The 27,916-nt window shown below is 42.2% G+C and overlaps 1 protein-coding gene across 1 annotated transcript in view; it reads right to left on the bottom strand.

Moving 5' to 3' along the window:
• Ube2r2 (ubiquitin conjugating enzyme E2 R2) overlaps positions 1-27,916 on the bottom strand; it is an 88,433-nt gene that overhangs the window by 40,416 nt on the left and 20,101 nt on the right. The window contains exon 2 of the mRNA XM_004658373.2: positions 12,734-12,820. Within this exon, the coding sequence (XP_004658430.1) occupies positions 12,734-12,820 (87 nt within the window). The remainder of the gene's footprint in view (positions 1-12,733; positions 12,821-27,916) is intronic.

The following is a 27,916-nucleotide window of genomic DNA, read 5'->3' as shown; positions in this document are numbered from 1 at the left end:
CAAAGCCAAAAAACCCAGATTTGATTCCCTAGGACCCACATAAGCCAAATGCAAAAGATGCATCTGGAGTTCCTTTGCAGCAGCCAAAGGCCCTGGTATGCCCATTCTCTCTGTCTCCATCTGCCTCTTTCTCTCTCTAATAAATAAAAATAAAATTAAAGAAAGAAAAAGAAGGCTCTTATATGTATATAATCAAATACCAATACTAATAATTATACATATAGAGAACTTTAGCCATTCATTTGTTTCAAAATATTTATTTATTTACATACAGCTGGACATAGTGGTGCATAAACTCCAGATGCATACGGCACCTTGTGAATCTGGCTTTAGGTGAGTACTGGGGAAATGAACCTAGGTACTTTGGCTTTGTAGGCAAGCGCCTTAACCACTAAACCATCTCTCCAGCCCTCTTTAGGGAGTATTTTAAGCTTTTGTTTTTGTTTTTAATATTTTTATTTTATTTATTTATTAGAAACAGAGAGAGGGAGAGAGTGGTAGAGAGTGAGTTAGAATGTGCACGCCAGGGCCTCTAGTCACTGCAACTCCAGATACATGTACCACCACGTGCATCTGGCTTATGTGGGACCTACAGAATTGAACCTGGGTCCTGAGGCTTCTCAGGCAAGTTCCTTAATCACTAAGCCATCTCTCCAGCCCTCAAGCTTTTTTTTAAATTTTATTTTTATTGGTAATTTCATGCACACACACAATGTATTTTGATATACCCACCTATTACCCTTTCTCTTGTTCCCCTTTTTTATTCCTTCTGAACCTCTTTCTCTTCCTGAGTCCCCATTCTACATTTTTTTTTTTGGTGGGGGGGGGGTGACCCAGTGTATTTCATTAGGATTCCTTACAGACATGTGTGAGGGGTCACTTTCTAAAGTCCAGACAACTAATTAGTAGTTATATTGCTGAAGAAAATGTTCCCCCTTCTCCAAGCAACCTGCACCTTCTAGTACCTACTCAGGGAGAGGCCTATGCCCCTAGAACCCATGACTACCTATAAAATCCTAGGGAGGAATGGGACCATTGAGCTCCTTCCCAGTCCATGACAGAATGTTGACTGGCTCAATCTTGTACAGAGATGATACATGTAATCACAGCTATTATGAGTTCATGAGTACATAAGCCATTTCACATACTGAAGCTGGCATTCTACTTCACTCTTCCCCTTCCTCTTCAGGCTCTTACATTCTTGGCATTCTCTTGCCTACAACATTCCCTAAGCCTTGGAGAGAGTGATACAGATATAACATTTAGGCCTGAGCACTCAACCATCATCTATTCTTAGCACTTCGACCAGTTATAATTCTCTTCAGTAGACACCACCCACTGCAAAAAGAAGCTCCTTCAATAAGAGCAGCATTAATCTATGGGCATGAACACAAGCATTTAGAAGGTAGTTTGACATGCATAATATGTGCATTTAGAAAAACAACAGTAGTAACTGCCTCCACCCAGCCCCGGGTCTAGCCACAGGCTTTTGACCTTCTGCACAGTACTAAGTATGAATTCCTTCCTGTGAAGGAGGCCTCAAATCCAATCAGAAAACAGTTAGTTACCCTCTTAATAGTCATGCCACTATTGCACCAATGGGCACATCTTGCCTGGCAGGTGGCCAATGTAACATCATTAGGGAATATTTTTTAAAATGATGCTGCATGGGCTGGAGAGATGACTTAGTGGTGAAGCGCTTGCTTGTGAAGCCTAAGAACCCTGCTTCAAGGCTCGATTCTCCAGGACCCATGTAAACCAGATGCACAAGATAGCACCTACATCTGGAGTTCGTTTGCAGTGGCCAGAAGCCCTGGTACGCCCATTCTCTCCCTCTCCCTCTCTCTCTCTCTCTCTCTCTGCCTCTTTCTCTGTCTGTTGCTCTCAAATAAATAAAAATCAACAAAATTTTTTTTTAAATTATGTTGTAGCTGGGCGTGGTATCACATGCCTTTAACCTCAACACTCGTGAGACAGAGGTAGGAGGACTGCCATGAGTTCAAGGCCACCTTGAGACTACATAGTTAATTGCAGGTCAGCCTGGACCAGAGTGAGACCCTACCTCAAAATAAACAAAAATAGTGCTGGGAAAACTGGATACCCAAGTGTAGAAGACTGAAATTATGACTCTTTTTCTTACCCTATACAAAAATCAAACCAAGCTGGGTGTGGTGGTGCACACCTTTAATCCCAGCACTTGGGAGGCAGAGGAAGGAGGCTGGCCATGAGCTTGAGGCCATCCTGAGACTACATAGTGAATTCCAGGTCAGCGTGAAATAGAGTGAGACAACCTTGGGCTGGAGAGATGGCTTAGTGGTTAAGGTGGCGCCTGTGAAGCCAAAGGACCCAGGTTCAATTCTCCAGTACCCACGTAAGCCAGATGCACAAGGTGACACATGAGTTCGTTTGCAGTGGCTAGAGGGCCTGGTGTGCCCTTTATCCCTCTCTCTCTATCAGCCTCTTTTTCACTTTATCTCTCAAAATAAATTAATAAAAATATTTAAAAATTATTAAAAATAAATTAATTAGTTAAATAAGAAAATAAATAACAGAAAGACCTCAATGTGAGACTAGAAACTCTGAAAACTACCTGGAAGAAAACACTTTTAAGATACAGGTCTAGGCAACAACTTTAAGAATAATACTCCAATCCAGGTGTGGTGGCGCATGCCTTTAATCCCAGCACTCAGGAGACAGAGGTAGGAGGACTGCCGTGAGTTCAAGGCCACCCTGAGACTCCATAGCGAATTCCAGGTCAGCCTGAGGCAGAGTGAGACCCTACCTCGAAAAAAATCCGAAAAACAAAACAAAAAAAAAAGAATAATACTCCAATGCTGAGGCAAACATACTAAGAATTGACAAAGGAGATTGCAATAACTAAAAGGCTTCTGTATAGCACAGGAAACAAGCAACAGAGTAAAGAGACAACCTTTAGAATGGGAATCTTTACTATCTGTTCATTCTGAAGGGGACTAATATCCAGAACACACAAAGAACTCAAAAATAAACAAACACTGGGCTGAAGAGATGGCTTAGCAGATAAGGTGTTTGCCTGCAAAGCCAAAGAATCCTGGTTCGACTCTCCAGGACCCACAGATGCGCAAGGTGGTACATGCATCTGGAATTCGTTTGCACTGGCTAGAGGCCCTGGTGTGCCCATTTTCTTTCATTCTCTCCCCCTTTCTCTCTCTCTTAAGTAAATAAATAAAATGTTTAAAAATAAATAAATAAGGAAATAAACTGCACAGTTCTCAAAAGTACAAATAGCCAGTCAATAGGTTAAAAAAAGGGGGGGCTGGAGAAATGGCTTAATGGTTAAGACGCTTTCCTGCAAAGCCAAAAGACCTAGGTTTGATTCCCCAGGACCCACGTAATCCAGGTGCACAAGGTGGCACATATGTCTGGAGTTCGTTTGCAGTGGCTGGAGGCCCTGGCGTGCCCATTTGCTCACAGTGCCTGACACTACCTACAGAAGACCATCACAATAAGAGGAAAAGATCATGACATCAAAATAAGAGAGACTGATTGAAAGGGAGAGGGGATATGATGGAGAATGGAGATTCAAAGGGGAAAATGGGGGAAAGGAGGGTATTACCATGGGATATTTTTTATAATCATGGAAGTTGTTAATAAAAAAATTTTGAAAAAAAAAAAACACAAAAACTGCATTGAGGACTGGGGAGATACACAGCAATTAAAGGAGCTTGCTTGCAAAACATGGGGTTCTATTCCCCAAGACCAATGTAAAGCCAGATAGTATAAGCATCTGGAATTTGTTTGCAGTAGCAGGAAACCTTGACACACCCATATTCTCTATATCTCTTTCAAATAATAAATTAAAAAACCAAATAAATAAATAAATAGAACTTCAGGGCTAGGGAGATTGCTTTGTATTTAAGGGTGCTTGCTTGCAAAACCTGTTTATTCAATTTCCCAGTACCCACATAAAGCTAGATACAAGAATGGTACATATGCTGGAAAGGCTGCTCAGCAGTTAAGGCACTAATGAATGGGGCTCAATTCCTCAGTACCCACATAAACCCAGATTCACAAAGTAGCACATGTGTACTGAGTTCATTTTCAGTGGCTACAGGCCCTTGCGCACCCAATTCTCTCTCTATGCCAAGTGTGGTGGTTCAAGGCCAGTCTGTGACTACAGAGTGAATGCCAGGTCAGTCTGAGGTAGAGTGAGACTGTATCTCTAACGAACACGTATCTGGCATTCATTAACAAGATACTATGGCCTGCTTACAAACACACAACTAATGGTCAAGGGCTGGAGAGATGGCTTAATGGTTAAAGCTCTGCCTACAAAGCCAAAGGACACAGGTTCAATTCACCGAGACCCATGTAAGCCAGATGTACAAGGTGACATATGCATCTGGAGTTAGTTTGCAGCAACTAGAGACCCTGGCATGCCCATTCTCTCTCTAAAATAAATAAAGAATATATTTTAGCACTGAGGAGATGGTTTAGTGGTTAAGGTACTTACCTAAGAAGCCTAAGGACCCATGGTTGACTTTCCAGATCCCAAATAAGATCTCAAATAAGGGGAAGACAAGGACAGGCAACCAAGTTAATTCCTGACCTTTAAATGCACATCATGGTAAGTGCACACATACAACATAACAGACTTCCATAGATAATACCAAAAAAAAAAAAAGTCAGTTAAAAATGAAATTAATAAAACAAATAGGGTTAGAAAGGTGGCTCAGTGGGTAAAGGTCCTTGCTTGCAAAGCCTACTGGCTTGTAAGAATGAACTCTACAAAAAAAAAACTGTGGGAATGAACTATGGGTAAAACGGCATATTTCTTACAGATCTTACAAATAGCTTTTGTGATATTATCGCTGTAAGATGCTATATTCCTTACTTATAACTTGATTTATTTCTAAATTCCTTACTTATACCTTGTTTTATTTTTAATCTTACAACTTTGGAATCCACACACTTAAAGCAATGTGACTAGGTTTACTTTGCCTTGGTGTACCTTTGGCCTGAACAGTACAGATGATCAATAGTGACAAGCAATGTTCAGAGATGCTGACTGATGGACTGGAGAGATGGCTTAGCAGTTAAGTAGCTTGCCTGCAAAGCCTAAGGACTCAGGTTTGATTCTCCAGGACCCACATAAACCAGATGCACAAGGTGGTGCATGCTTCGGGAGTTCATTTGTAGCGACTACAGGCCCTGGTGCACCCAGACTCTCTCTCTCAAATAAATAAAATATTTAAAAAAGAGAGAGATTCTAACTTACTATCTTAAGATATGTTCTATGCTCCTTTCCTCAGAGGCCTGGTTGGACTCTAGACTCAGAACAAACATGCAATAAGAAGTGCTTCAATGCTATCAGTCAGTACCTAAGGGCCCATAGATCTGTCAAAGGCAACTAGTGGGCTTAATGTGATTACATTTGTGGTCAGAGCATATGTGTGTTCTGGATCAGCAGAGTCCAACAGGTCATACCCCTAAATCCCTTCCTTTAAAAATGTTTTAAGGATTATCCAAGGTCAAAAATTCTTTATGCCAGGCATGATGGCGCACGCCTTTAATCCCAGCACTCAGGAGGCAGAGGTAGGAGGAACACTGTGAATTCAAGGTCACCCTGAGACTACAGATTGAATTCCAGATCAGCGTGAGCTAGAGCTAAACCCTATCTTGAAAGAAAAAAAGAAAGTACTTTACCCTTTGCACATACAATGTTCTACTTGTTCATGTATTTCTGATTTTTTGGCTGTTCAAAAAAAGTGCCAATGAGCACCTGTATGCAGAAGAAGCCACAGTTGCAGAGCAGAGATAACAGAAGACGCAGCAGATTTAATAATGGCTTAAACTAAACTTCTCTTTCATTTTCCTTTTTCCTCAGGCTGCTGCTAGTGGCAGCTAGCCCACTCCTGGGATGGAGGTACTAGGTGTTAGCTCCCTTATCTCTCAGGCTTTGCTCCTAGAAGCAGTTTGCTCATGTCCGGATTGGAAAGTTTGTGGTTAGTCTTCCCTAAATTCCCTGTGACCCTCAAACAGGGTAATGGCCCAGGTTCCATTCTCCAGTAAAGCCAGATGCAAAGTGGTGCATGCATTTGGAGTTCATCTACAGACACAGGAACACTCATTCCCTGTCACTCGCTGGCTCTTTTGCCTTGCAAATAAATATAATTATAAATAAGTTAATAAAAAATTGAAAATAAATAAATAAATAAACCAGCAACAGAAAGCAAACTGGTATTGGGCAGGTTTTTTTTTGGGGGGGGAGGGGTTACAAGGTAGGGTCTCACTCTCTAGCCCAGGCTAACCTGGAATTCACTATGTAGTCTCATGGTACCCTTGAACTTATAGTGATCCTCCTACCTCTGCCTCTCCAGTGCTGAGATTTGTGCCACCATATCCGGATAACAATTTTTTTAAAAGAAAAATGGGGGCTGAAGAAATGACTCAGTGGTAGAGGCATTTGCTGACAAAGCCTAAAAATCTGAGTTCAACAATAGCAAAGACCAGCAAGCTAGAAAAAAGATAAAAAGGGAAGAGAAAGGAAGGGAGGGGTTACTTAATAGGATGGTATTGCATATATATAAATAGCAGAATATATTAACGGGGGTTGTTGCAGTCCGGTTCGCATTGCTGGTAGAAATCACCCAACCAAGAGGAGCTTCTGGGAAAAAGATTTATTTTGGCTTACAGGCTCGAGGGGAAGCTCCACGATGGCAAGGGAAAACGATGGCATGATCAGAAGGTGGACATCATCCCCTGGCCAACATACGATGGACCACAGCAACAGGAGGGTGTGCCAAACATTGGCATGGGGAAACTGGCTATAAAGCCCATAAGCCCACCCCCAACAATACACTCCCTCCAGGAGGCGTTAATTCCCAAATCTCCATCAGCTGGGGAGCTAGCGTTCACAACACCTAAGTTTATGGGGGACACCTGAATCAAACCACCACAGGGGTGAAAAGGCCCAAGTGAGGTCAGGGGACGAGATCAAGTAAAGGAAAGGTGGAGGAAGGGCTAATCAAAATCTAAGAGGCTATAAATAAATCATATAGAAACTTACTTTTTTGAACAATGGAACACTCAGGAGCTATAGATTGTTGCTAGAAAATTTTCAATGCCAGGGATGGGATACCTTCCAGTGAGTGGTTGGCCACGGAGGACCCTGATGCCCCTAAAATATTATAGGCCATTGCCAAGGCCCTTGGTTTCCCACCAGGAATAGATGGTAAAACCCTACTGCTGAAGACTCCACATACTTGGGCTGCAAGGCCACTGAGAAATCCTGCTGGAATTGAGCTGATAACCTCCCTCCATACAGACTAGCTGACAGAAAGCAAGAAGAAGCCATTCTGCATGCAGTTCAATGGGAGAAAGAGAAATAACCAGTGAGGGCTGGAGAGATAGCTTAGTAGTTAAGCGCTTGCCTGTGAAACCTAAGGACCCCGGTTTCAGGCTCCATTCCCCAGGACCCACATTAGCCAGATGGACAAGGGGGCACACACGTCTGGAGTTCATTTGCAGTGGCTGAAGGCCCTGGTGTGCCCATTCTCTCTCTGCCTCTTTTTCTGTCACTCTCAAATAAATAAATAAAAATAAACAAAACAAAACAAGAAAAAAAAAAAAGAAAGAAAAAAGAAATCACCAGTGAAGACACTCAACAAGCCTTGTATCTGGCCAGCCAGGCCAAATGAGCCAATGGGTGCAATAGTGGCATGTCTGTCATGGTGGAAACCAACTGCCCTCTAATTGGACTGGAGACCCACTCCATGGGAGGGAATACATCCCTGATACTGAAAACTTAAAACAGGGGTAGTCATGAGCCCTAGGGGTGTAATGTCTGCTGCTGTCTGGCTAAATGTATATACTGTGTTATCAAACTGCCCAGTAAGCACTTCTCTTAATGTTCATACCCTTATATTAATGCTACTCTCACTTTTGGTACAGAATCTTCTCTTTTCAGATGACAGTGACGTTGGATGACTCAGAAGGCATCATGGTACTGGAAAGACGTGACAAAAATGCTCAGCACAACAATATCTCTATCACACCTTCCAAGGCTCAGGGTCTATTGCAGAAGAGGTGGCAGAAAGAATATAAGAGCCAAAGGAAGAGTAGGACTCCTTACAATGTGCTCCTCCAGACACAAAATAGCCTAGATATCCATGACCTCACAATGTCTGACACTACTTACACAGGACCATCATAATAAGAGAAAAAGATCATGACATCAAAATAAAAGAGAGACTGATTGAGAGGGGGAGGGGATATGATGGAGAATGGAGTTTCAAAGGGGAGAATGGAGGGAGGTAGGGCATTACCATGGGATATTCTTTCCAATCATGGAAGGTTTTTTTTTTAATATTTTTTTTAATTTTTATTAACATTTTCCATGATTATAAAATATATCCCATGGTAATTCCCTCCCTCCCCACGCCCACACTTTCCCATTTGAAATTCCATTCTCCATCATATTACCTCCCCATTACAATCATTGTAATTACATATATACAATATCAACCTATTAAGTATCCTCCTCCCATGGAAGGTTTTAATAAAAAAAATTTTGAAGGAAAAAAGAATGAGTTCAATATCCCAGTACCTACATAAAGCCAAATGCACAAAGTGGTACATGCATCTGGAGTTCATTTGTAGCAGCAAGAGGCCCTAGTGCACCCATTCTCTCTGACTGTCTCTTCTCTTACTCTGCTTGCAAATAAATAAAAATAAAAATATTTCATTTAAAAAAAAAAAGTTAGGGCCAGGCATGGTGGTGCACGCCTTTAATCCTAGCACTCAAGAGGCAGGGGTAGGAGGATTGCCATGAGTTTGAGGCCACCCTGAGATTACATAGTGAATTCCAGGTCAGCCTGGGCTAGAGTGAGACCCTACCTCGAAAAAACAACAAAAACAGGGGGAGGCTGGAGGGAAGGCTTAGCAGATAAGGCACCCAGGGTTCAATTCCCCAAGACCCACATAAGCCAGATGCACAAGGTGGCACATGCTTCTGGAATTCTTTGCAGCAGCTGAATGCCCTGGCACACCCATTCTATCTGCCTCTCTTGGTCTCTCAAATAAATAAAATAAAAATAATTTTTTAATTAAAAAAAAAGCTCGGGAGGCTGGATGTGGTGACTCATGCCTTTAATCCCAGCACTTGGGAGGCAGAGATAGGAGAATCGCCATGAGTTCAAGGGATCCCTGAGACTACATAGTCAATTCCAGGTCAGCCTGGACTAGAGTGAAACCCTACCTCAAAAAAAAAACAAGAAAAAAAAGGTGACTGAGGAAATGGCTTAGCAGGTAAGGTGCTTGCCTGCAAAGCCTAAGGACCCTGATATGAGCAGAATGGTAGTATCTCCAAAAACCAGTATGTTGGGCTGGAGAGATGGCTTAGTGGTTAAGCGCTTGCCTGTGAAGCCTAAGGACTCCGGTTTGAGGCTCGATTCCCCAGGACCCACGTTAGCCAGATGCACAAGAGGGCGCACGCATCTGGAATTCATCTGTAGTGGCTGGAAGCCCTAACACACCCATTTTCTCTCTCTCTCTCTCTCTGCCTCTTTCTCTGTCTGTCACTCTCAAATAAGTAAATAAATAAAAATAAACCAAAAAAAAAATAATAATAAGTATGTTGACTGGTGGCAAACACCTTTAATCCACTACTTGGGAGGCACAGGTAGGAGGAACTCTTGTGATTTTAAGGTCAACCTGAGACTAGAGTGAGTTCCAGGTCAGTCTGGGCTAGAGTAAGAATCTGCCTCAAACAAACAAACAAAAAAATTAAAAATCATATGTTGAAATCTTAACCACCCAGGAGATACCATTTCAAAGGGACGGTCCAGGGCTGAAGAGATGGCTTAGAGGTTAAACGCTTGGCTATGAAGCCTAAGGACCCCAGTTCGAGGTTCGATTCCCCAGGACCCACATTAGCCAGATACACAAGGGGGCGCATGCGTCTGGAGTTCATTTGCAGTGGCTGGAGGGCCTGGCATGCCCATTTTCTCTCTTTGTCTGTCGCTCTCAAATAAATAAAAAATAAAAAAGGGAAGGGCCAGGCTGCAGCAATGCCTCAGCAGTTATAAGGTGCTTGCCTGCAGAGACTTAACACTTGGAGCTCAATTCCCCAGTGCTCATGTAAAGCCAGATGCACAAGGGGCGCATGCATCTGGAGTTCATCTGCAGTGGCTGGAGACCCTGACATGCTCATTCTCTCTCTCTCATCTGCCTACTTCTCAAATAAGCAAACAAAAAAAGTGGGGGGAAGGGCCTCTGGACCTTTATTAATGAGATTGGTGCCTTTATAAAACAAACAAGAGGGGATGGAGATGGCTCAGCAGTTAAGACACGTGCTTGCAATGCTTAACAGCTCAGGTTCTATTCCCCAGTATCCACGTAAAGCCAGATGCACTAAACAGCATGTGTCTGCAGTTTGTTTGCAGTGTCAAGAGGTTCTGGCACACCCATTCTTTCTTTCCTTGCAAATATATTTAATCAAGAGAAGCCAAGAATGGGCTGGAGAGATGGCTTAGTGTTTAAGGAGCTTGCCTGCAAAGCCAAGGGATCCCAGTTTGATTCTCCAGGACCACATAAGCCAGATGCACAAGGGGCGCATGCATCTGGAGTTCCTTTGCAGTGGCTGGATGCCCTGGTATGCCAATTCTTTCCCTCCCTCTCTCTCTCTTTCAAATAAATAAATTAATTAAATATATTAAAAAAAAAAGAGAGAGAGAGAGAGAAGCCAAGAATCCTGGCAGACAGCTATAATCCTAGCACATGGGAAGCTGAAACAGGAAAGCAGGGGGATTGCCATGAGTCTGAACCCAGCAAGGTCTATAAAGGAGTTCTAGGCCAGTCTGAACTATATTATGAGACTATGTATCAAAACAGAGGGAGGGAGGGCCAGGTGTGGTGGCACACACCTTTAATCCCAGCATTTGGGAGGCAGAGGTAAGAGTTCAAGGCCACCCTAAGACTACATAGTGAATTACAGGTCAGCCTGAACTAGAGTGAAACCCTACCTTTAAAAAAAAAAAAAAAAAGGAAAAAGAGAAGGAAAGGGAAGGGAGAGAAAAGAAAAGAAAGAGACAGAGGTCTCCCTAGTCCCTTTAGCCACATTATAGTATAGCAACAAGGTACCATCTAAATGTTTGTGCTACCACCCAACCCCCCACCCGCCCAGTCACAGAGATCCTTCTACCTCTGCCTCCCAAGTGTTGGGAGTGCTGGGATTAAAGGAGTGTGCCACCACACCTGGCCTATCTAAACAAACAAGCTCTCAAATAGTCTGAAACTCATAACCCTCTCCCTCAGCCCTCCCAGTACTGGGATTAATACATGTACTACCAGACCTAGCTTAATATAAGGCTTATTGTTATCGCAGTTCAAATGCAGTAAGGCAGACAATAAAATACTTGTTAATACTGATAATCTTCTTCTAAGAGAATGGATTACTTCTCTATAGCTTCTACAACTAGGTGAGGTTTTTTTAATATTTTATTTTATTTATTTGACAGAGAAAGAGAGAGAGAGAAAGGGTGCACCAGGGCCTCCAGCTACTGAAAACGAACTCCAGATGCGTGCGCCCCCTTGTGCATCTGGCTAACGTGGGTCCTGGAGAATCGAACCTGGGTCCTTTGGCTTAGCAGGCAAATGCCTTAACTGCTAAGCCATCCCTCCAGCCCAACTAGGTGAGTTTATTAAAGAGAATAGTGTATTCACTTTTGTTCTGTTAGTGTTATTATGTCAACTCCCCAAAATAACATTACAGCAGCTTATTTGTTGGCTTTTCAGCACCAGTTTGTCCTATTTGAAAAAAAGGCGTATATCTGTAAGTCCAGTATTTGGGAAGCTAAAACAAGACAAGTTGAGGATTTTCTGGCATACTTTTTGACACCCTATCTCAAACAAAACAAAACAACAGAAACAAAAGGGAAAGAAAATATGCCCCAAAGAAAAAGTAAACTGGGGGGGGGGGGCTGTCCCATTACACTACTGTTATTCCAGCATTGTCACAATTTAGCCCAAAGCTAAGTACGCTTCAAACAACAGTTCTAGAAATGCTTCCTGCAAGCACAATGACTTGTCCAGTAGAAGAACCTCACCTTGGATTTATTCCAAAAGAGGCTCTCAAATGCTGAGCAGCAACTCCTGAAAGGAGGCCAGTCCAAATGTAGTAGGATAAATCCCCCCAAAAAGCTGAGTCTGTGATCATAGCAACAGGTGACCCTTGCTGTGAAGTTAGAGGATAGGTACACAAATAAATTTATATGACTTTATTAAATTTAAAAATGCAAATGTTAAAACATGTGCATTATAATCTTAGCAATGAGCTGCAATGGTTTAAAGCCTCAATCTTTAACTGGAATATATATAATACTAAATATGCTAAAACTACTCTTGATCTTAAATAATTAAACTAGAGACTATTAAGCAAGAGAGTAAAATCATGACTTCTTCTCTGTGGCTACAGCATAACTATCACAATCTATTAAGATATACGAGCTATTGTGTATGTGTGTTGCTGGGCACTAAACCCAGATCCTTACTTATGCTCTACTTCTAAGCTACACCCATCAGCCTACCAGGCTACCTTTCTGTTTTTGTTTGTGGTGCTAGCCACTGAACTCAGAGCCTGGAGCAGGCTGGTCAAGTACTCAACCACTGAAATATATCCCCAGCCCCAGGCTATTTTTAAAGAATTAATATGGAAAATAAATCCACAGAGAAATTTATGATGGATACCTCTTACCTCATAAATGTTGGGGTGCCACATTTTGGTCAAGAATCTGAAGGTAGGTGGAGAATATGGGTAGTCAATAGGAAATTTAATATGTGCCTGGAAAGAAAAAAAAGACACACTAATAAATGAGACAAGTTATTCATCTGCCTAGTAATTTACCCTATTACACCCAAAGAAACAAGCTTACTTCTATACATAGACTTCTAAGAATAAGTCATTTATAATTTATTATCCATAGTATCAGGGTCATTAGCATTTCTTCAAATATTTACAAGTCACCAAAATTCACAGCTGTTATAATGTTAACTCACAGAATAAAAGATAGTTATGCCTAATATTGGGTTTTCCCAGGTACTATGAATAGAAGTTAGCATCTTTTGAACAGTAAGCAATTACTACTACTAAGCTAATTCCCAGACTCCATTTCACAGCAACAAAAAAATTAATATGGCCTTGTAGTACAGGATACGGGAACAAAGATACTTCCCTTTTTAGTCCCAAAATTCAAATGCTATCTCCTCACCCAGAAATAATGATGCTGACATTCTGATGACAGTCTCCTTTCAATGGGTTTTTGCTTATTTTTGTTTTCCAAGGTAGGGTCTCACTCTAGCTCAGACTGATCTGGAACTCACTACGTAGATTCATCTCAGGATGGTGATCCTCCTACCTCTGCCTCCCAAGTGCTGGGATTAAAGGGTGAAGCCACCACTCCCGGCTTTATGGTGGGTGGGTGGGTGGGTATGTGTGTGTGTTTAATTTTTTTTTGGTTCATTTTTATTTATTTGAGTGTGACAGACAGAGAAAGAAAGGCAGATAGAGAGAATGGGCACACCAGGGGCTCCAGCCACTGCAAACAAACTCCAGACGCGTGCGCCCCCTTGTGTATCTGGCTAACGTGGGTCCTGGGGAATCGAGCCTCGAACCCGGGATCTTAGGCTTCACAGGCAAGCGCTTAATTGCTAAGCCATCTCTCTAGCCCTATGGTGTGTGTTGTTAAAGATGCTTGTTTCCTTACCAAAACCCAAAACTAAAACAGAACAAAAAATTTCTGTCTTTCTTTACTAGTGTGTGTGTGAGATTTATGTGCAGAGTTTTGTGCACATGTGAAGAGGCCACACGACAGCACTGGGTGTACTCAGCGTCCTGCTCAATCACTTCTCTGCTTTATTTCCTTGAGAGTCTATCACTGAGCCTGGAGTTGCCAGTTTCTGGTAAGACTGGCTGAGCAACAAACCATGCCTCCCCACTCCACCCAGTTCAACACTGGAGTTAAGGCATGAGAGGCCACATCCATCTTTTTATATAGGTGTTGATAATAGACTTGGGTCCTTATGCTTGCGTAGCAGCATTCTTACCCACTAAGCCATCTTTCCCCTAGCCCCAAACTTTTCAAAGAAAATTGATAGGGAGAAAGCAGAAGGGTTGAATGGCAATAAGATTCAGTGATGCTTATGTATGAAAATGTCATAATGAAACCCAAATATATTCACCAACAAATTAAACTTAAAATTTTTCAGCTAGGGGCGGAGAGATGGCTTAACTGTTAAAGGCACATGCCTGCAAAGCCTAAGGACCCAGGTTTGATTCTACAGGTCCCACATAAACCAGGTGCATAAGGTGGTGCATGCATCTGGAATTCATCTGCAGGGACTAGAGGCCCTGGGGTGCCCGTTCCCCAACCCACCCCCATCTCTATTAAAAAAAAAAAAAAAGTCAGGCGTGGTGGCACACGCCTTTAATCCCAGCACTTGGGAAACAGAGGTAGGAGGATCACCATGAGTTTGAGGCCACCCTGAGACTACATAGTGAATTCCAGTTCAGCCTCAGCTAGATTAAGACCCTACCTTGAAATCAACAACAACAACAAAAAAAAAAATCAACCGTCTGTGGTGGCGCATGCCTTTAATCCCAGCATTTAGGAGGATTATTGAGAGTTCAAGGTTACCCCAAGACTACATAGTGAATTCCAGGTTAGCCTGGGCTAGAGTGACACTGTACCTCATAAAAGTATTTTTTTACAAATAAAAAATTGAACATATTTTATACTGTTTATGGGTTTTTAAAACTTTGTAATTTTAATTTTATATTTCAAGATAGGGTCTTACTCTAGCCCAGGCTGACCTGGAATTTACTATGTGGTCTCTGGGTGGTATCCAACTCAGTAATCCTCCCACCTCTGCCTCCTGAGTGCTGGCATTAAAGGTGTGCACCTCCACACCTGGCTCTGCTTTGTTTTTACCTATATCATGTCACGAGAATTTACTTTTCTTTCTTTCTTTTGTTTTTGTTTTTCGAGGTAGGGTTTCACTCTAGTCCAGGCTGACCTAGAATGCACTCTATTCTTAGGGTGGCCTCAAACTCACGGCAATCCTCCTACCTCTGCCTCCTGAGTGCTAGGATTAAAGGTGTGAGGCACCATGCCCAGCTTCTTTCTTTTATACTTCAGGCAGGGTCTCACTCTAGCCCAGGCTAACATGAAACTATGTACTTCCAGACTGGGCTTGATCCTCCTACCTCAGCCTCTTGAGTATTAGGAATAAAGACGTGCAACCACACCTAGCTGAGAAATTTTTGTTGTTGTTGTTGTTTGTTTTTCTAGGTCAGATATTGCTCTAGCCCAGGCTAACCTGGAATTCACTATGTTGACTCAGGGTGGCCTCGAACTCTTGACTCCTACACCTCTGCCTCCCAAGTACTGGGATTAAAGGCATGAGTTTATCATGCTAGCTTAGAATTTTCATGAAACATAAAATACTCTCATTACTGGCATGGTGGCACAGGCCTATATAATATCAGTATGGGGGTGGTAGAGGCAAGATCTAGAGTCCAAAGTCATCCTCAACTACTTTAGAAATTTCAAGGCTACATAAGACCCTGTGTCAAAAATGAATGACTAGTGGGCTGGAGTGATGGCTTAGAGGATAAGGAGATTGCCTGCAAAAGCCAAAGGACTCAGGTTCAATTCCCCAGAACCTACATAAGCCAGATACACAAGGACACATGCATATGGAGTTAGTTTGCAGTGGACAAAGACCCTGGCATGCCCATTCTCTCTCTTTCTCATAAATAAATATAAATTTTAAAAAAATGATATTGTATATATGTAAGTACAGTGATTGTGATGGGGAGGTAATATGATGGAGAATGGGATTTCAAAGGAGAAAGTGGGGGGAAGGGAATTAACATGGGATTTTTTTTATAATCATGGAAAATGCTAATAAAAATTTTAAAAAAAATGAATGACGAGGGCTGGAGAGATGGCTTCATGGTTAAGGTGCTTGCCTACAAAGCCAAAGGGCCCAGTTTCAATTCCTCAGGACCCATGTAAGCCAGCTGCACAAAGTGGCACATGCATCTGTAGTTTTGTTTGCAGTGGATAGAGGCCCTGGAGCACCCATTTTCTCTTTAGCTGCCTCTTTCTATCTCTCTCAATAAATAAATAAAAATTAAAACGTGTACTTTATCTGTAGTGTAGTTATTGGCTGAATATCCCTTTAAAAAAAAATGAGGGCTGGAGAGTTGGCTTACAGCCATTTTACATCTTACAGTAGCTAAGCATTTGCCTGTGAAGCCTAAGGACCCCGGTTCGAGGCTCCATTCCCCAGGACCCACGTCAGCAGATGCACAAGGGGGCGCATGCGTCTGGAGTTCATTTGCAGTGGCTGGAAGCCCTGGCGTGCCCATTCTCTCTCTCTTCCTCTGCCTCTTTCTCTGTCTGTCGTTCTCAAGTAAATAAATAAATAAATAAATAATAAGAAGCCAGGTGTGGTGGTGCATGCCTTCAATGCCAGCACTCGGGAGGCTAAGGTAGTAAAGGGTGGATAGAGTTAGGGTGACTGGACCCCTAAAGGTTAAAAAGGCAGGAAAATTTGCACTTGCTAGAAATCCAAGATGATCTGACTTCTTATCTCTCTTGCCTAGTTCTATAGAACTGTTTTTCCAGCCAGGAGCCCCCCCCCCCTCCAAGGGGTCTTTCATAGGATTTAAATACTGTGGTTGGTCAAGTTCAGCCCCTGGAAGTTGATGCCAATGCTAATCTCTTCCTTGGACAGCCCCTAGCCCTAACCAACCAGCTGTCCCTCTGGTTCACCTGAGCCAGAAGACAGCTCACCTTCACTAAAAAGTTACATATACCTTTGCAAGGCAAGGCAGATGCTCTGATCATTTGGGAAGTTGGGTGAATTTTTCCCTTAGCTGGGCCAAGCCCTTACTCTCCACATGGGATCTTTAGCCTCTCTAGCTCTCCACATGGCAGAACACCTTGAATTTTCTTTTCTCTTTTCTTTGCACACTTTCCTTGGATCTACTTTCTTCAATAAATATAATAATTTAATAATTGTCCTTTTCAGTTTTCTTTTTTATTCAGTTGACTAAAATTAGAAAGTAACCTAGAGTTTGGGGTACAAGGATTTTCCTGGACCCTTAGCAACCCATTACAGTAGGAGGATCACTGTGAGTTCGAGGCCACCCTGAGACTACATAGTGAATTCCAGGTCAGCTTGAGCTAGAGTGAGACCCTACCTCAAAACAACAACAAAACAACAAATATATTTTTATATATGAGGGCTGGAGAGATGGCTTAGCAGTTAAGGCACTTGCCTACATAGCCAAAGTATGTAAGTTCGATTCCCTAGGACCCGCATAAGACAGATGCACAAGGTGGCACATGCATCTGGAGTTCATCTGCAGTGGCTAGAGGCCCTGGCATGCCCATTCTCTCTATCTGCCTTTCTCTCTCTCAAATAAATTTAAAAATAATTTTTAAAAATGAATGACTTGCCGTCGTGGTGGCACACGCCTTTAATCCCAGCACCCGGGAGGCAGAGGTAGGAGGATTGCCAAGAGTTCAAGGCGAGCCTAAGACTATATAATGAATTCTGGGTCAGCCTGGGCTAGAGCGAGACACTATCTGAAAAAACTAAAAAAAAAAAAAAAAAAAAGACTAAAGGGCTGGAGAGATGGCTTGGGGAGTAAGAAACTTGCCTGCAAAGCCTAATGACTGAGTTCAATTCCCTATTGCCCACATGAAGCCAAGTGCACAAGGTGTTACATTCATCTGGAGTTTGTTTACACGGGCTAGAAGCCCTGGCATGCCCTTGCTATCTCTCTTCTCTCTCTCTGCTTACACATAAATATATTTTAAAAGATGAATGACTTGGGCTGGAGAAATGGCTTAACAGTTAAGGCACTTGCCTGCAAAGCCAAAGGACCTAGGTTCAATTCCCCAGGACCCACATAAGCCAGATGCACAAGGAGATGCATGAGTCTAGAGTTCATTGGCTGTGTTTGGAGACATTGGTGTTCCCATTCTCTGTCTCTCTCTCTTCCTCTCTGCTTCTTTCTCTCTCTCAAGTAAATAAATAAATAAAAAAGTAAACGTTGACAGATGGAGCTACATGAGACCCTGGCTCAAAAACCAAACAAAGGCTGGAGAAGATGGCTTAGCAGCTGAGGTGTTTGCCTGCAAAGCCAAAGGACCCTGGTTTGATTGCCCCTCCCCAAAAAGATGAGTGACTAAAATCCTTTATATGTACAATTATTAGTATTGGCATTTGATTTTATACACACACACACACACATATATACAATTATTAGTATTGGCATCTGATTATATATAACATATATATATATATGTGTGTGTGTGTGTGTGTGTGTGTGTGTGTGTGTGTGTGTGTGTGTGTGTATATGTATGTATATACACACACACACCTTTCTCTCTCCCTCCCTCCCTCCCTCTCTCTCTCTTTTTCAAGGTAGGGTTTTGCTCTAGCCCAGGCTGACCTGGAATTCACTATGTAGTCTCAGGCTGGCCTTGAACTCATGGCAATCTTCCTACTTCCTGCCAAGTGCTGGGATTAAAGGCGTACACTACCACACCTGGCTTTTTTCTTTTCTTTTTGGTTTTTTGAGGTAGGGACTCAATAGCTCAGGCTGACCTGGAATTCACTATGTAGTTTCAGGGTGGCCTTGAACTCTCAGCAATTCTCCTACCTCTGCCTCTCAAGTGCTGGGATTAAAGACATGCAATTGACTCTAATGCCATTAGCACATTTTATTGCACCACTAAGACTAGGTGTTATTCATCACATACTGTCAGTGAGCTGTTTTCAGTTTCTACTGATGGTGGGCAGACTCTTGAAGCTCTCAGCAAGTTAATAAGAAAACGTTAATTTTGCTGAGGTCATCCTGTGGCAAATGTAACTAAATGAGGTAGTAGAAAACCTCAGTGGTAGGACTTTCCTCACTTCACACTAAATCTAGGCACTGGTCCAAATTAGCAAACATTGTACATTTGCTATCAACCTAGTTATTCCTAAGTACAGTTGTGTACAGCTAGCAGCCTACACTTTTTCTTAGCTAGTTGTAAGAATTCTTTGGACAAACTTTGTTCATGTGTCTTTTTTTTTTTTTTTTTTTTTTAGGTAGGGTCTCACTGTAGCCCAGGATGACCTGGAATTCACTCTGTAGTCTCAGGGTGGTCTTAAACTCACAAAGATCCTCCTACCTCTGCCTTCTCAGTGCTAGGATTAAAGGTGTGTGCCACCAGGGGTGCTAGGGATGAAGCCTAGCACCCTTAGGGAAAAGCAGGCCCTCATGTTTGTACAGCAAAGAACTCTCATCCACTGAGCCATTTTCCTAGCCCCTACATTTGTTTTTGTTTTTTTGAGGTAGGGTTTCACTCTGGTCCAGGCTGACCTGGAAATCACTATGTAGTCTCAGGGTGGCCTTGAACTAGCCTGTGCTAGAGTAAATGAAACCTACTTCAAAAACAAACAAAAAAAAAAAGCCAATTGTAAAACCAATCCAGGAAACTTATATTCAGTAACTGAATATCATAAAAAGAAATTAGCAGAAAGATAGATCAAAAAACTCCTAAAGGGCTGGAGAGATGGCTCAGTGGTTAAGGTATTTGTCTGCAAAGCCTAATGACCAGGGTTCAATTCTCCAATACCCACATAAAGCCATATTCATAAAGTGACACACACATCTGGAGTTCATTTGCAGGGGCTAAAAGCCTTGGAACAGTCATTCTTTCTCAGACCTCTCTGTCTCTTAGTTTGCAAATAATATTTTTTAAAAAAAAATTTTTTAATTTTAAAAAATGCAAAAAATGCTCATTGGAGAAAAGACAGCCTCTTCAGCAAATGATGTTGGGAAAACTGGATATATATCTGTAGAAGGGTGAAAATAGATTCTTCTTTCTCTCCATGCACAAGAATTAAGTCCAAATGGATTAAAGACCTTAACATCAGACCTGAAACTCTGAAACTGGTAGAGGAAAAAGTAGGGGAAACCCTTCAACATATTGGTCTTGGCAAAGATTTTCTGAATACAGCCCCAATTGCTCAGGCAATAAAACCACAGATTAATCACTGGGACCTCATGAAATTACAAAGATTTTGCACTGCAAAGGACACAGTGAAAAAAGCAAAGAGGCAACCTACAGAATGGGAGAAAAATCTTCGCCAGCTATATATCTGATAGAGGATTAATATCTAGGATATACAAAGAACTCAAAAAGTTAAATAATAAGGAATCAAACAAGCCAATCAAAAAATGTGCTATGGGGCTGGAGAGATGGCTTAGCGGTTAAGCGCTTGCCTGTGAAGCCTAAGAACCCCGGTTCGAGGCTTGGTTCCCCAGGTCCCACGTTAGCCAGATGCACAAGGGGGCGCACGCGTCTGGAGTTTGTTTGCAGACGCTGGAAGCCCTGGCGCGCCCATTCTCTCTCTCTCCCTCTATCTGTCTTTCTCTCTGTGTCTGACGCTCTCAAATAAATAAATAAATAAATAAAAATTTTTTAAAAAAAGGGGCTATGAAGCTAAATAGAGCATTCTCAAAGGAAGAAATACGAATGGCATATAAGCATCTAAAAAAGTGTTCTACGTCACTAGTCATCAGGGAAATGCAGATTAAAACTACATTGAGATTCCATCTCACTCCTGTCAGATTGGCCACCATCATGAAAACAAATGATCATAAATGTTGGCAGGGATGTGGAAAAAGAGGAACCCTTCTACACTGCTGGTGGGAATGCAATCTGGTCCAGCCATTGTGGAAAACAGTGTGGAGGTTCCTAAAACAGCTAAAGATTGATCTACCATATGACCCAGCTATAGCACTCCTAGGCATATATCCAAAGGACTCATCTCATTTCCTTAGAAGTACGTGCTCAACCATGTTTATTGCTGCTCAATTTATAATAGCTGGGAAATGGAACCAGCCTAGATGTCTCTCAACTGATGAGTGGATAATGAAGATGTGGCACATTTATACAATGGAGTTCTACTCAGCGGTAAAGAAAAATGAAGTTATGAAATTTGCAGAAAAATGGATGGACCTGGAAAGGATTATACTAAGTGAGGTAACCCAGGCCCAGAAAGCCAAGCGCCACATGTTCTCTCTCATATGTGGATACTAGGAACAGTTGATTGGGCTTCTGCGGGAGAAGGAAAATACTTGGTAGCAGAGGCCAGGAAGTTAAAAAGGAGACGTAAAGGGAAGAGAAAGGAAGGGAGGAGGATACTTAATAGGTTGATATTGTATATATGTAAGTACAATGATTGTAATGGGGAGGTAATATGATGGAGAATGTAATTTCAAAGGGGAAAGTGTGGGGGTGGGGTTGGAGGGAATTACCATGGGACTTTTTTTATAATCATGGAAAATGTTAATAATAATTTAAAATTTTTTTTGAAAAAAGGAGAAGAAAGAAAAGAAAAAGCAGGGCATGGTGACACATGGCTTTAATATCAGCACTTGGGAGGCTGAGATAGGAATTCAAGGCCATCCTGAGACTAACAGTGAATTCCAGGCTGGGCTACAATAAGACCCTACATCGAAAATCCAAAAAGAAAAAAAGAAAAATGAAAATGAAAATGAAAATGAAAATGAAAATGAAGGACAGAATCCACTGATGTAAAACACAATAGCTGGAAGGGACAGGAAAAACTCACACCAAATGGCATATCATTGTAAAATGGATAATACAATTTCATAAAAAGCAGGACTAACAAGGTGGGAAGGGGTATCTACAGGCAAGATGCTATTTATATCAACAAAATGTAGGGTTGAAAGAGAAAAAGCTCAAATCAATTGTCTAGAGAATGTAGAAGGCCCTGTCCTCAGCCACTAGTGAAAAAAAAAGTAAACGATTAGGGAGCTGGGTAGATGGTTTGCAAAGCAGTGGGCCCAAGTCCAAGTCCCCAGCCACATACATAAAGCTGGACCAGTATTTACTTGCAGTGACAAGAGACCCTGGTGTGTACATGTGCACACACATATTTGCAAATAAATAAGCAAAATTTAAAAAGAGTTAAGAAGCGTCGTATGGTGTCGCCAGCCTTTAATCCCAGCACTCTGGAGGCAGAAGTAGTAGGACTGCCATGAGTTCAAAACCAGCATAGAATTACAGAGTAAAGATCCAGGTCAACCTGGGCTAGAGTGAGTATCTAGCTTTAAAAAAAAAAAAAAAAACTTTTTAAAGGGCTGGGCATGGTGGCCTTTAATCCTAGCACTCCGGAAGCAGAGGTAGGAGGATCACCATGTGTTGGAGGCCACCCTGAGACTACATAGTGAATTTCAGGTCAGCCTGGGCTAGAGTGAAACCCTACCTTGAAAACACAAAACAAGACAAACAAACAGACAAAAACTTTAAAGGGCTGGAGAAATGGCTTAGCAGTTAAGGTGCTTGCCTGAAAGTCTAAGAACCCAAGTTCAATTCTTCAGGTCTCACGTAAGCCAGATGCACATGGCACATGTGTCTAGAGTTCGTTTGCAGTGGCTAGAGGCCTTGGCACACCCATTCTCACTCTCCCTCTCTCTCCCACCCACCCATCTGTCTCTAGTATATAAATAAATTAAAAAAAAATAGTTTAAGTGAATTCCAGGTCAGCCTGGGCTAGAGTGAGACCCTACCTCGAAAAAAAAAAAACAAACAACAACAAAAAACCTTTAAAGAGAAGGGGAGCCAAGATTTTCTCTCTTCTGGGGCTAGAGAGATGGCTTAGTGGTTAAGCGCTTGCCTGTGAAGCCTAAGGATCCCAGTTTGAGGCTCAGTTCCCCAGTACCCACATAAGCCATGCACAAGAGGGCACATGCGTCTGCAGTTCGTTTGCAGTGGCTGGAGATGCTAATGTGCCCATTCTCTCTCTCTCTCTGCCTCTTTGTCTGTCTGTTGCTCTCAAATAAATAAAAATAAACAAAACAAAATTTCTCTCCCCCTACTTTCCTCCAACCCTCTCTCATCTTGAGACAGTCTTCACTAAACCTGGAGCACAAACCCAAATTTTTCAGTTACAAAACCCCCCACCTTAGTGTGGACACACCCAACATTTTATATAGGTGCTTGGGATCAAACTGTAGTCCACATGTTTGCATAGTAAGGCTCTTACCCAACTCAGCCATCTCTCCATCCTAGTTTGTTTTTTGAGACAGGGTCTTATGCAGCCCATGCTGGTCTCAAATCTGCTGGATAGCCAAAGCTGACCTCAAGCTCCTGATCCTCCTGTCTCTACCTCCAAAATGCTGGGGTTTCAGGTAGGCACAACTATGTCCAACTCAAAAGACAGCATTTTAAAAGCTTAATATTTAGCTGAGCCTGAAGGTACATTCCTGTAACCCCAGCACTTAGGAGGCCAAGGCAGCTGAATCATGAGTTCGAGGTTAGCCTGGGCTACACAGACCCTGTCTCAGAGAAAAGAGATATAAAGGGAAAAGAAAGGAAGGGAGGGGTAATTAATAGGATGGTATTGTATATATGTAAGTAGAAGAACAGATTAATGAGGGTGAAAAGGCCCAAAGTGAGGTAAGGGGAAGAGATTGAGTAAAGGAAAGGTGGAGGGAGGGCTAATCAAAATCTAAGAGGATATAAATAAGTCATATGGAAACCTACTTTTTCGGGCAATGGAATACTCAGGAGCCATAAATTGTTACTAGAAAAATTTTAATGCCAGGGATGGGATACATTACAGTAAGTTGTTGGCCAGGGAGGTCCCTGATGTCCCCAAAACATTACAGGCCATTGCTAAGGCCCTTGGCTTCCCACCAGGAAGACCCTATTGCTAAAGACTCCACATACTTGGGCTTCAAGGCCACTGAGAAATCCTGCTGGAACTGAGCTGATAACCTCCTCCATGTAGACCAGCTGACAGAAAGCTGGAAGAAGACATTCTGCATGCAGTTCAATGGGAGAGAGAGAAATCACCAGTGAAGATACTCAATGCAAGCCTTATATTTTGCCAGCCAGGCTATATAATGAACCACGGGTGCAATATTGGCACGTCTACCATGGTGGAAACCAACTGCCCTCTAATTGGACTGGAGACCAACTCCATGGGAGGGAATACCTCCCTGATACTGAAAACCTAAAACACAGGTAGTCATGAGCCCTAGGGGTGTAATGTCTGCTACTGTCTGGCTAAATGTATATACTATGCTCATCAAACTGCCCAGTAAGCACTTCTCTTAATGTTCATATCCATATATTAATGCTACTCTCACTTTTGGTTAGAGAACCTTCTCTTTTCAGATGGCAGTGACCTTGGGATGACTCAGAAGGCATCATGGAGCTGGAAACAAGTGACAGAGGAGTGCTCAGCACTGTAATATCTATCACACTTTCCAAGGCTCAGGGTCCATTGTGGAAAAGGTGATAGAAAGAATGTAAGGGTAGGACTCTTTACAACGTGCTCCTCCAGACACGAAATGGCCTGGATATTTATGACCTCACAGTGCCTGACACTACCTACACAAAACCATCATAATAGGTAGGAGGAAGAGATTGAGAGAGGGAGGGAATATGATGGAGAATGGGGTTTCAAAGGGGAAAGTGGGGGGAAGGAGGGCATTACCACAGGATATTGTTTACAATCATGGAAGTTGTTAATAAAATAATAATAATAAATAAATAAAGGAGGGAAGGCTGGATACATGCCTTTAATCCCAGTACTTGGGAGGCACAGGTCAGAGGATCGCCATGAGTTCAAGGCCACCCTGAGATTACATGGTGAATTCCAGGCCAGCCTGGGCTAGAGCAAGACCCTACCTCGAAAAACCAAGGAAAAAAGTAAAAAAGGAGGGAAGGAGGGGAGGAGGGAGGAGAAAGGGAGGATTCTGTTCAATAGTATAGAACTTGCCTAATATGCATGCATGCATGAAGCCCTGGGCTGAATTTAACACTGAAGTGGGGGGAGGCATAAAAGATTTTCTTTCATATATATTAATTTAAAGAAAAATAGTTATTTTTGTGAGGAAATGGGTCTTGAACCTAAGGCCTCAGACATGCTGGGCAAAAGTGCTCTGCCACTGAGCCATATACATATACATATATCTCCCCAGCTCCAATTTTTTAAAGCGAAAATAAAAAACACTGATTGAATAGTTAACACATCTATCACCATTCACGCCAACCCTCAAAAAGAGGCAAAGCTTAGAAACAAAACCTGCCTTAGAAAGCAAGAGGTAGAGAAAGGGCTTTTTCGTTCTCAATATTTTCCTGGCCCAGTCTCCCAAGACTGTGCCAAAGAACCTGGCATCAACAAATCACGCCTGAAACTGCTGCCAATGCCTAGAAGTTTTAGCCAGCCAGATCGGCTTAAGTAGATCAGTGCCACCAGGTGGCAGCAAACTGCATCAAAGACCAAACCAGATTCGGATCAACTAGATTCCTAAAACTCCAAAAGATATAACATTATCTCATATTTTGGGTGACTGCATCTACCTCATCATGGTGGAGTTTTAGTTACCACCAGTTATGTAACCATTATTCTGAAATATGATTGTCTGGAGTTAATACTTTAATTCTATATTAAAATAAAATCAGTGTCATTTATGTCAATGTAATGTTCATGCAATAAAACTACACAGTAAGCTATGCATGGTGGCGCATGCCTTTAATCCCAGCACTCAAGAAGCAAAGGTAGGAGACTCGCCACGAGTCTGAAGCTACCCTGAGACTACATAGTGAATTCAAAATCAGCCTGGGCTAGAGCAAGACCCTATCTGGGGGGGTGCGGGGGTGGGCTACACAGTGGCACAGTCCTGTAATTCCAGCACTCAGAGTCTGCCATAGAAGGAATTTGATTTCAAAGCCAGTCTAGACTACATAGAGAAGGGGAAACTGGTAAACCAAACACTTGTTACAGACCCTGGGTTCAATCTTCTAGCATCATAAAACAAAGAAAAATACACACTTAACTGTCACTATCACCCATTTTATAATATGGGGGAACTCACTACACAACATTTAAGCTACATGAAACCCTATCTCAAAAAAGAGATTAATGGACATGGTGGCTCATACCTTTAATCCCAGCACTTGACAGACAAAGGTAGGAGGATCACTGAGTTCAAGGCTACCCTGAGACTACATAGTGAATTCCAGATCAGCCTGGGCTGGAACAAGACCCTATCTCAAAAAAAAAAACAAACAAAACACAAGGAGATAGGAGAAAAGCAAGAGGAGCTAAAATTGAACATGAATTTTTGTTTTGTTTGGCTTTTCAAGTTAACTAAAAAAAGTGAAGTTAACTAAAAGTGAAGAAGCCATCTCTCTTTTTTATTTTTTGTTTTTGCTTTCCTTTTTTTAAAGATTTTTATTTATTTATTTGAGAGTGACAGAAAAAGAAAGAGGCAGATACAGAGTGAGAGAGAAAATGGGTGCTCCAGGGCTTCCAGCCACTGCAAATGAACTCCAGACACGTGAGCCCCCTTGTGCATCTGGCTAACGTGGGTCCTGGGGAATCAAGCCTCAAACCAGGGTCCTTAGGCTTCACAGGCAAGCGCTTAACCACACACCATCTCTCCAGCCCTTGTTTTTGTTTTTCAAGGTATGGTCTCATGCTAGTCCAGGCCTGGAACTCACAGCAATCCTCCTACCTCTGTCTCTGAAATGCTGGGATTAAAGGTGAGTGCTGCCATGCCTGGTGACAAGTAGCCAAAGTAGACATTACCAATATTAAGACAAAGGATATAAAGAAGCATGAGAACAATCCACAAACCCTAACTAAAGGACACTGACAAAATTAAGTGTTTTGTAATGACCAAATTCTCAAGGTTGTGAAAGTCTACAAGACCAAGGAATGTCAACAAGCCAAAAGAGACTACAGAGACACAACTAAAAGCAATAAACAAATGACTGAACTGGATCCTTCAGCTATCAAAAACATTAACTGGCTGAATTTTATGGATCTGAAGATTAAATGGCACTTGTGGGATTGGAAACATGGTTCAGTAGTCAGTTAAAAGTGCTTGCTTACTGGGGCTGGAGAGATGGCTTAATGGTTAAAGTGTTTACCTACAAAGGCAAAGGATCCCAGTTAGATTTGCCAGATGCACTTGGAGCGCATGCATCTGGAGTTCATTTGCAGTGGCTGAGGCCCTGGTAACCACCCCCCACTCTCTTCCTCTTTTTCTCTGTTAAATAAAAAAAACATTTTTTTTAAAAAGTGCTTGCTTACAAAACCTGCTGGCCTGAATTCAGTTCCCCAGCACACATGTAAAGACAGATGCATAATGGTCATGCATTCAACACACACACACAAAACTGAATGAATGAATAAATAAATAAATGTTTTAAAATGGTACCTGTGTATCAACTTTCTCTTTTTTAGTTTTTTAGTTGGGGGAAGTCTCACTCTAAAGCTAAGGTTGGCCTTGAGCTCACAGTGATCAACTGGCCCCAGCTTCCCAAACATCATGCCTAGCTTCAGCTTTTTTTAAAGATATTTTTATTATTTTATTTTTGTTGTTTTTCAAGGTTGGGTCTCACTCTAGCCCAGGGTGACCTGGAATTCTCAGGGTGGCCTTGAACTCCCAGAGACCATCCTACCTCTGCCTCCTGAGTGCTGGAATTAAGGGCATGTACCACCATCCCTGGCTTTATTTATTATTTGAGAGAAAGAGCAGAAAGAGATAGAGAGAGAAAGGCAAGAGAATGGACAAGCCAGGGCCTCAAGTCAGTTAAAAGAAACTTTAGAAAATGGAACCTTGGCTGGGTGTGGTGGTGCATACCTTTAATCCCAGCACTCAGGAGGCAGAGGTAGAATCGCCATGAGTTCGAGGCCACCCTGAGACTACTAATTCCAGGTCAGCTTGGACAGGAGTGAGACCCTACCTCAAAAAAAAAAAAAAAAAAGAAAGAAAGAAAGAAAGAAAAGAAAATCGAACCTTGCGTGGTCCTTTGGCTTT

This window comes from Jaculus jaculus, chromosome 1 (genome assembly GCF_020740685.1).
Source record: "Jaculus jaculus isolate mJacJac1 chromosome 1, mJacJac1.mat.Y.cur, whole genome shotgun sequence".
NCBI classification, from domain to species: Eukaryota; Metazoa; Chordata; class Mammalia; order Rodentia; family Dipodidae; genus Jaculus; species Jaculus jaculus.
This window is presented reverse-complemented; position numbering and strand designations above follow the sequence as displayed.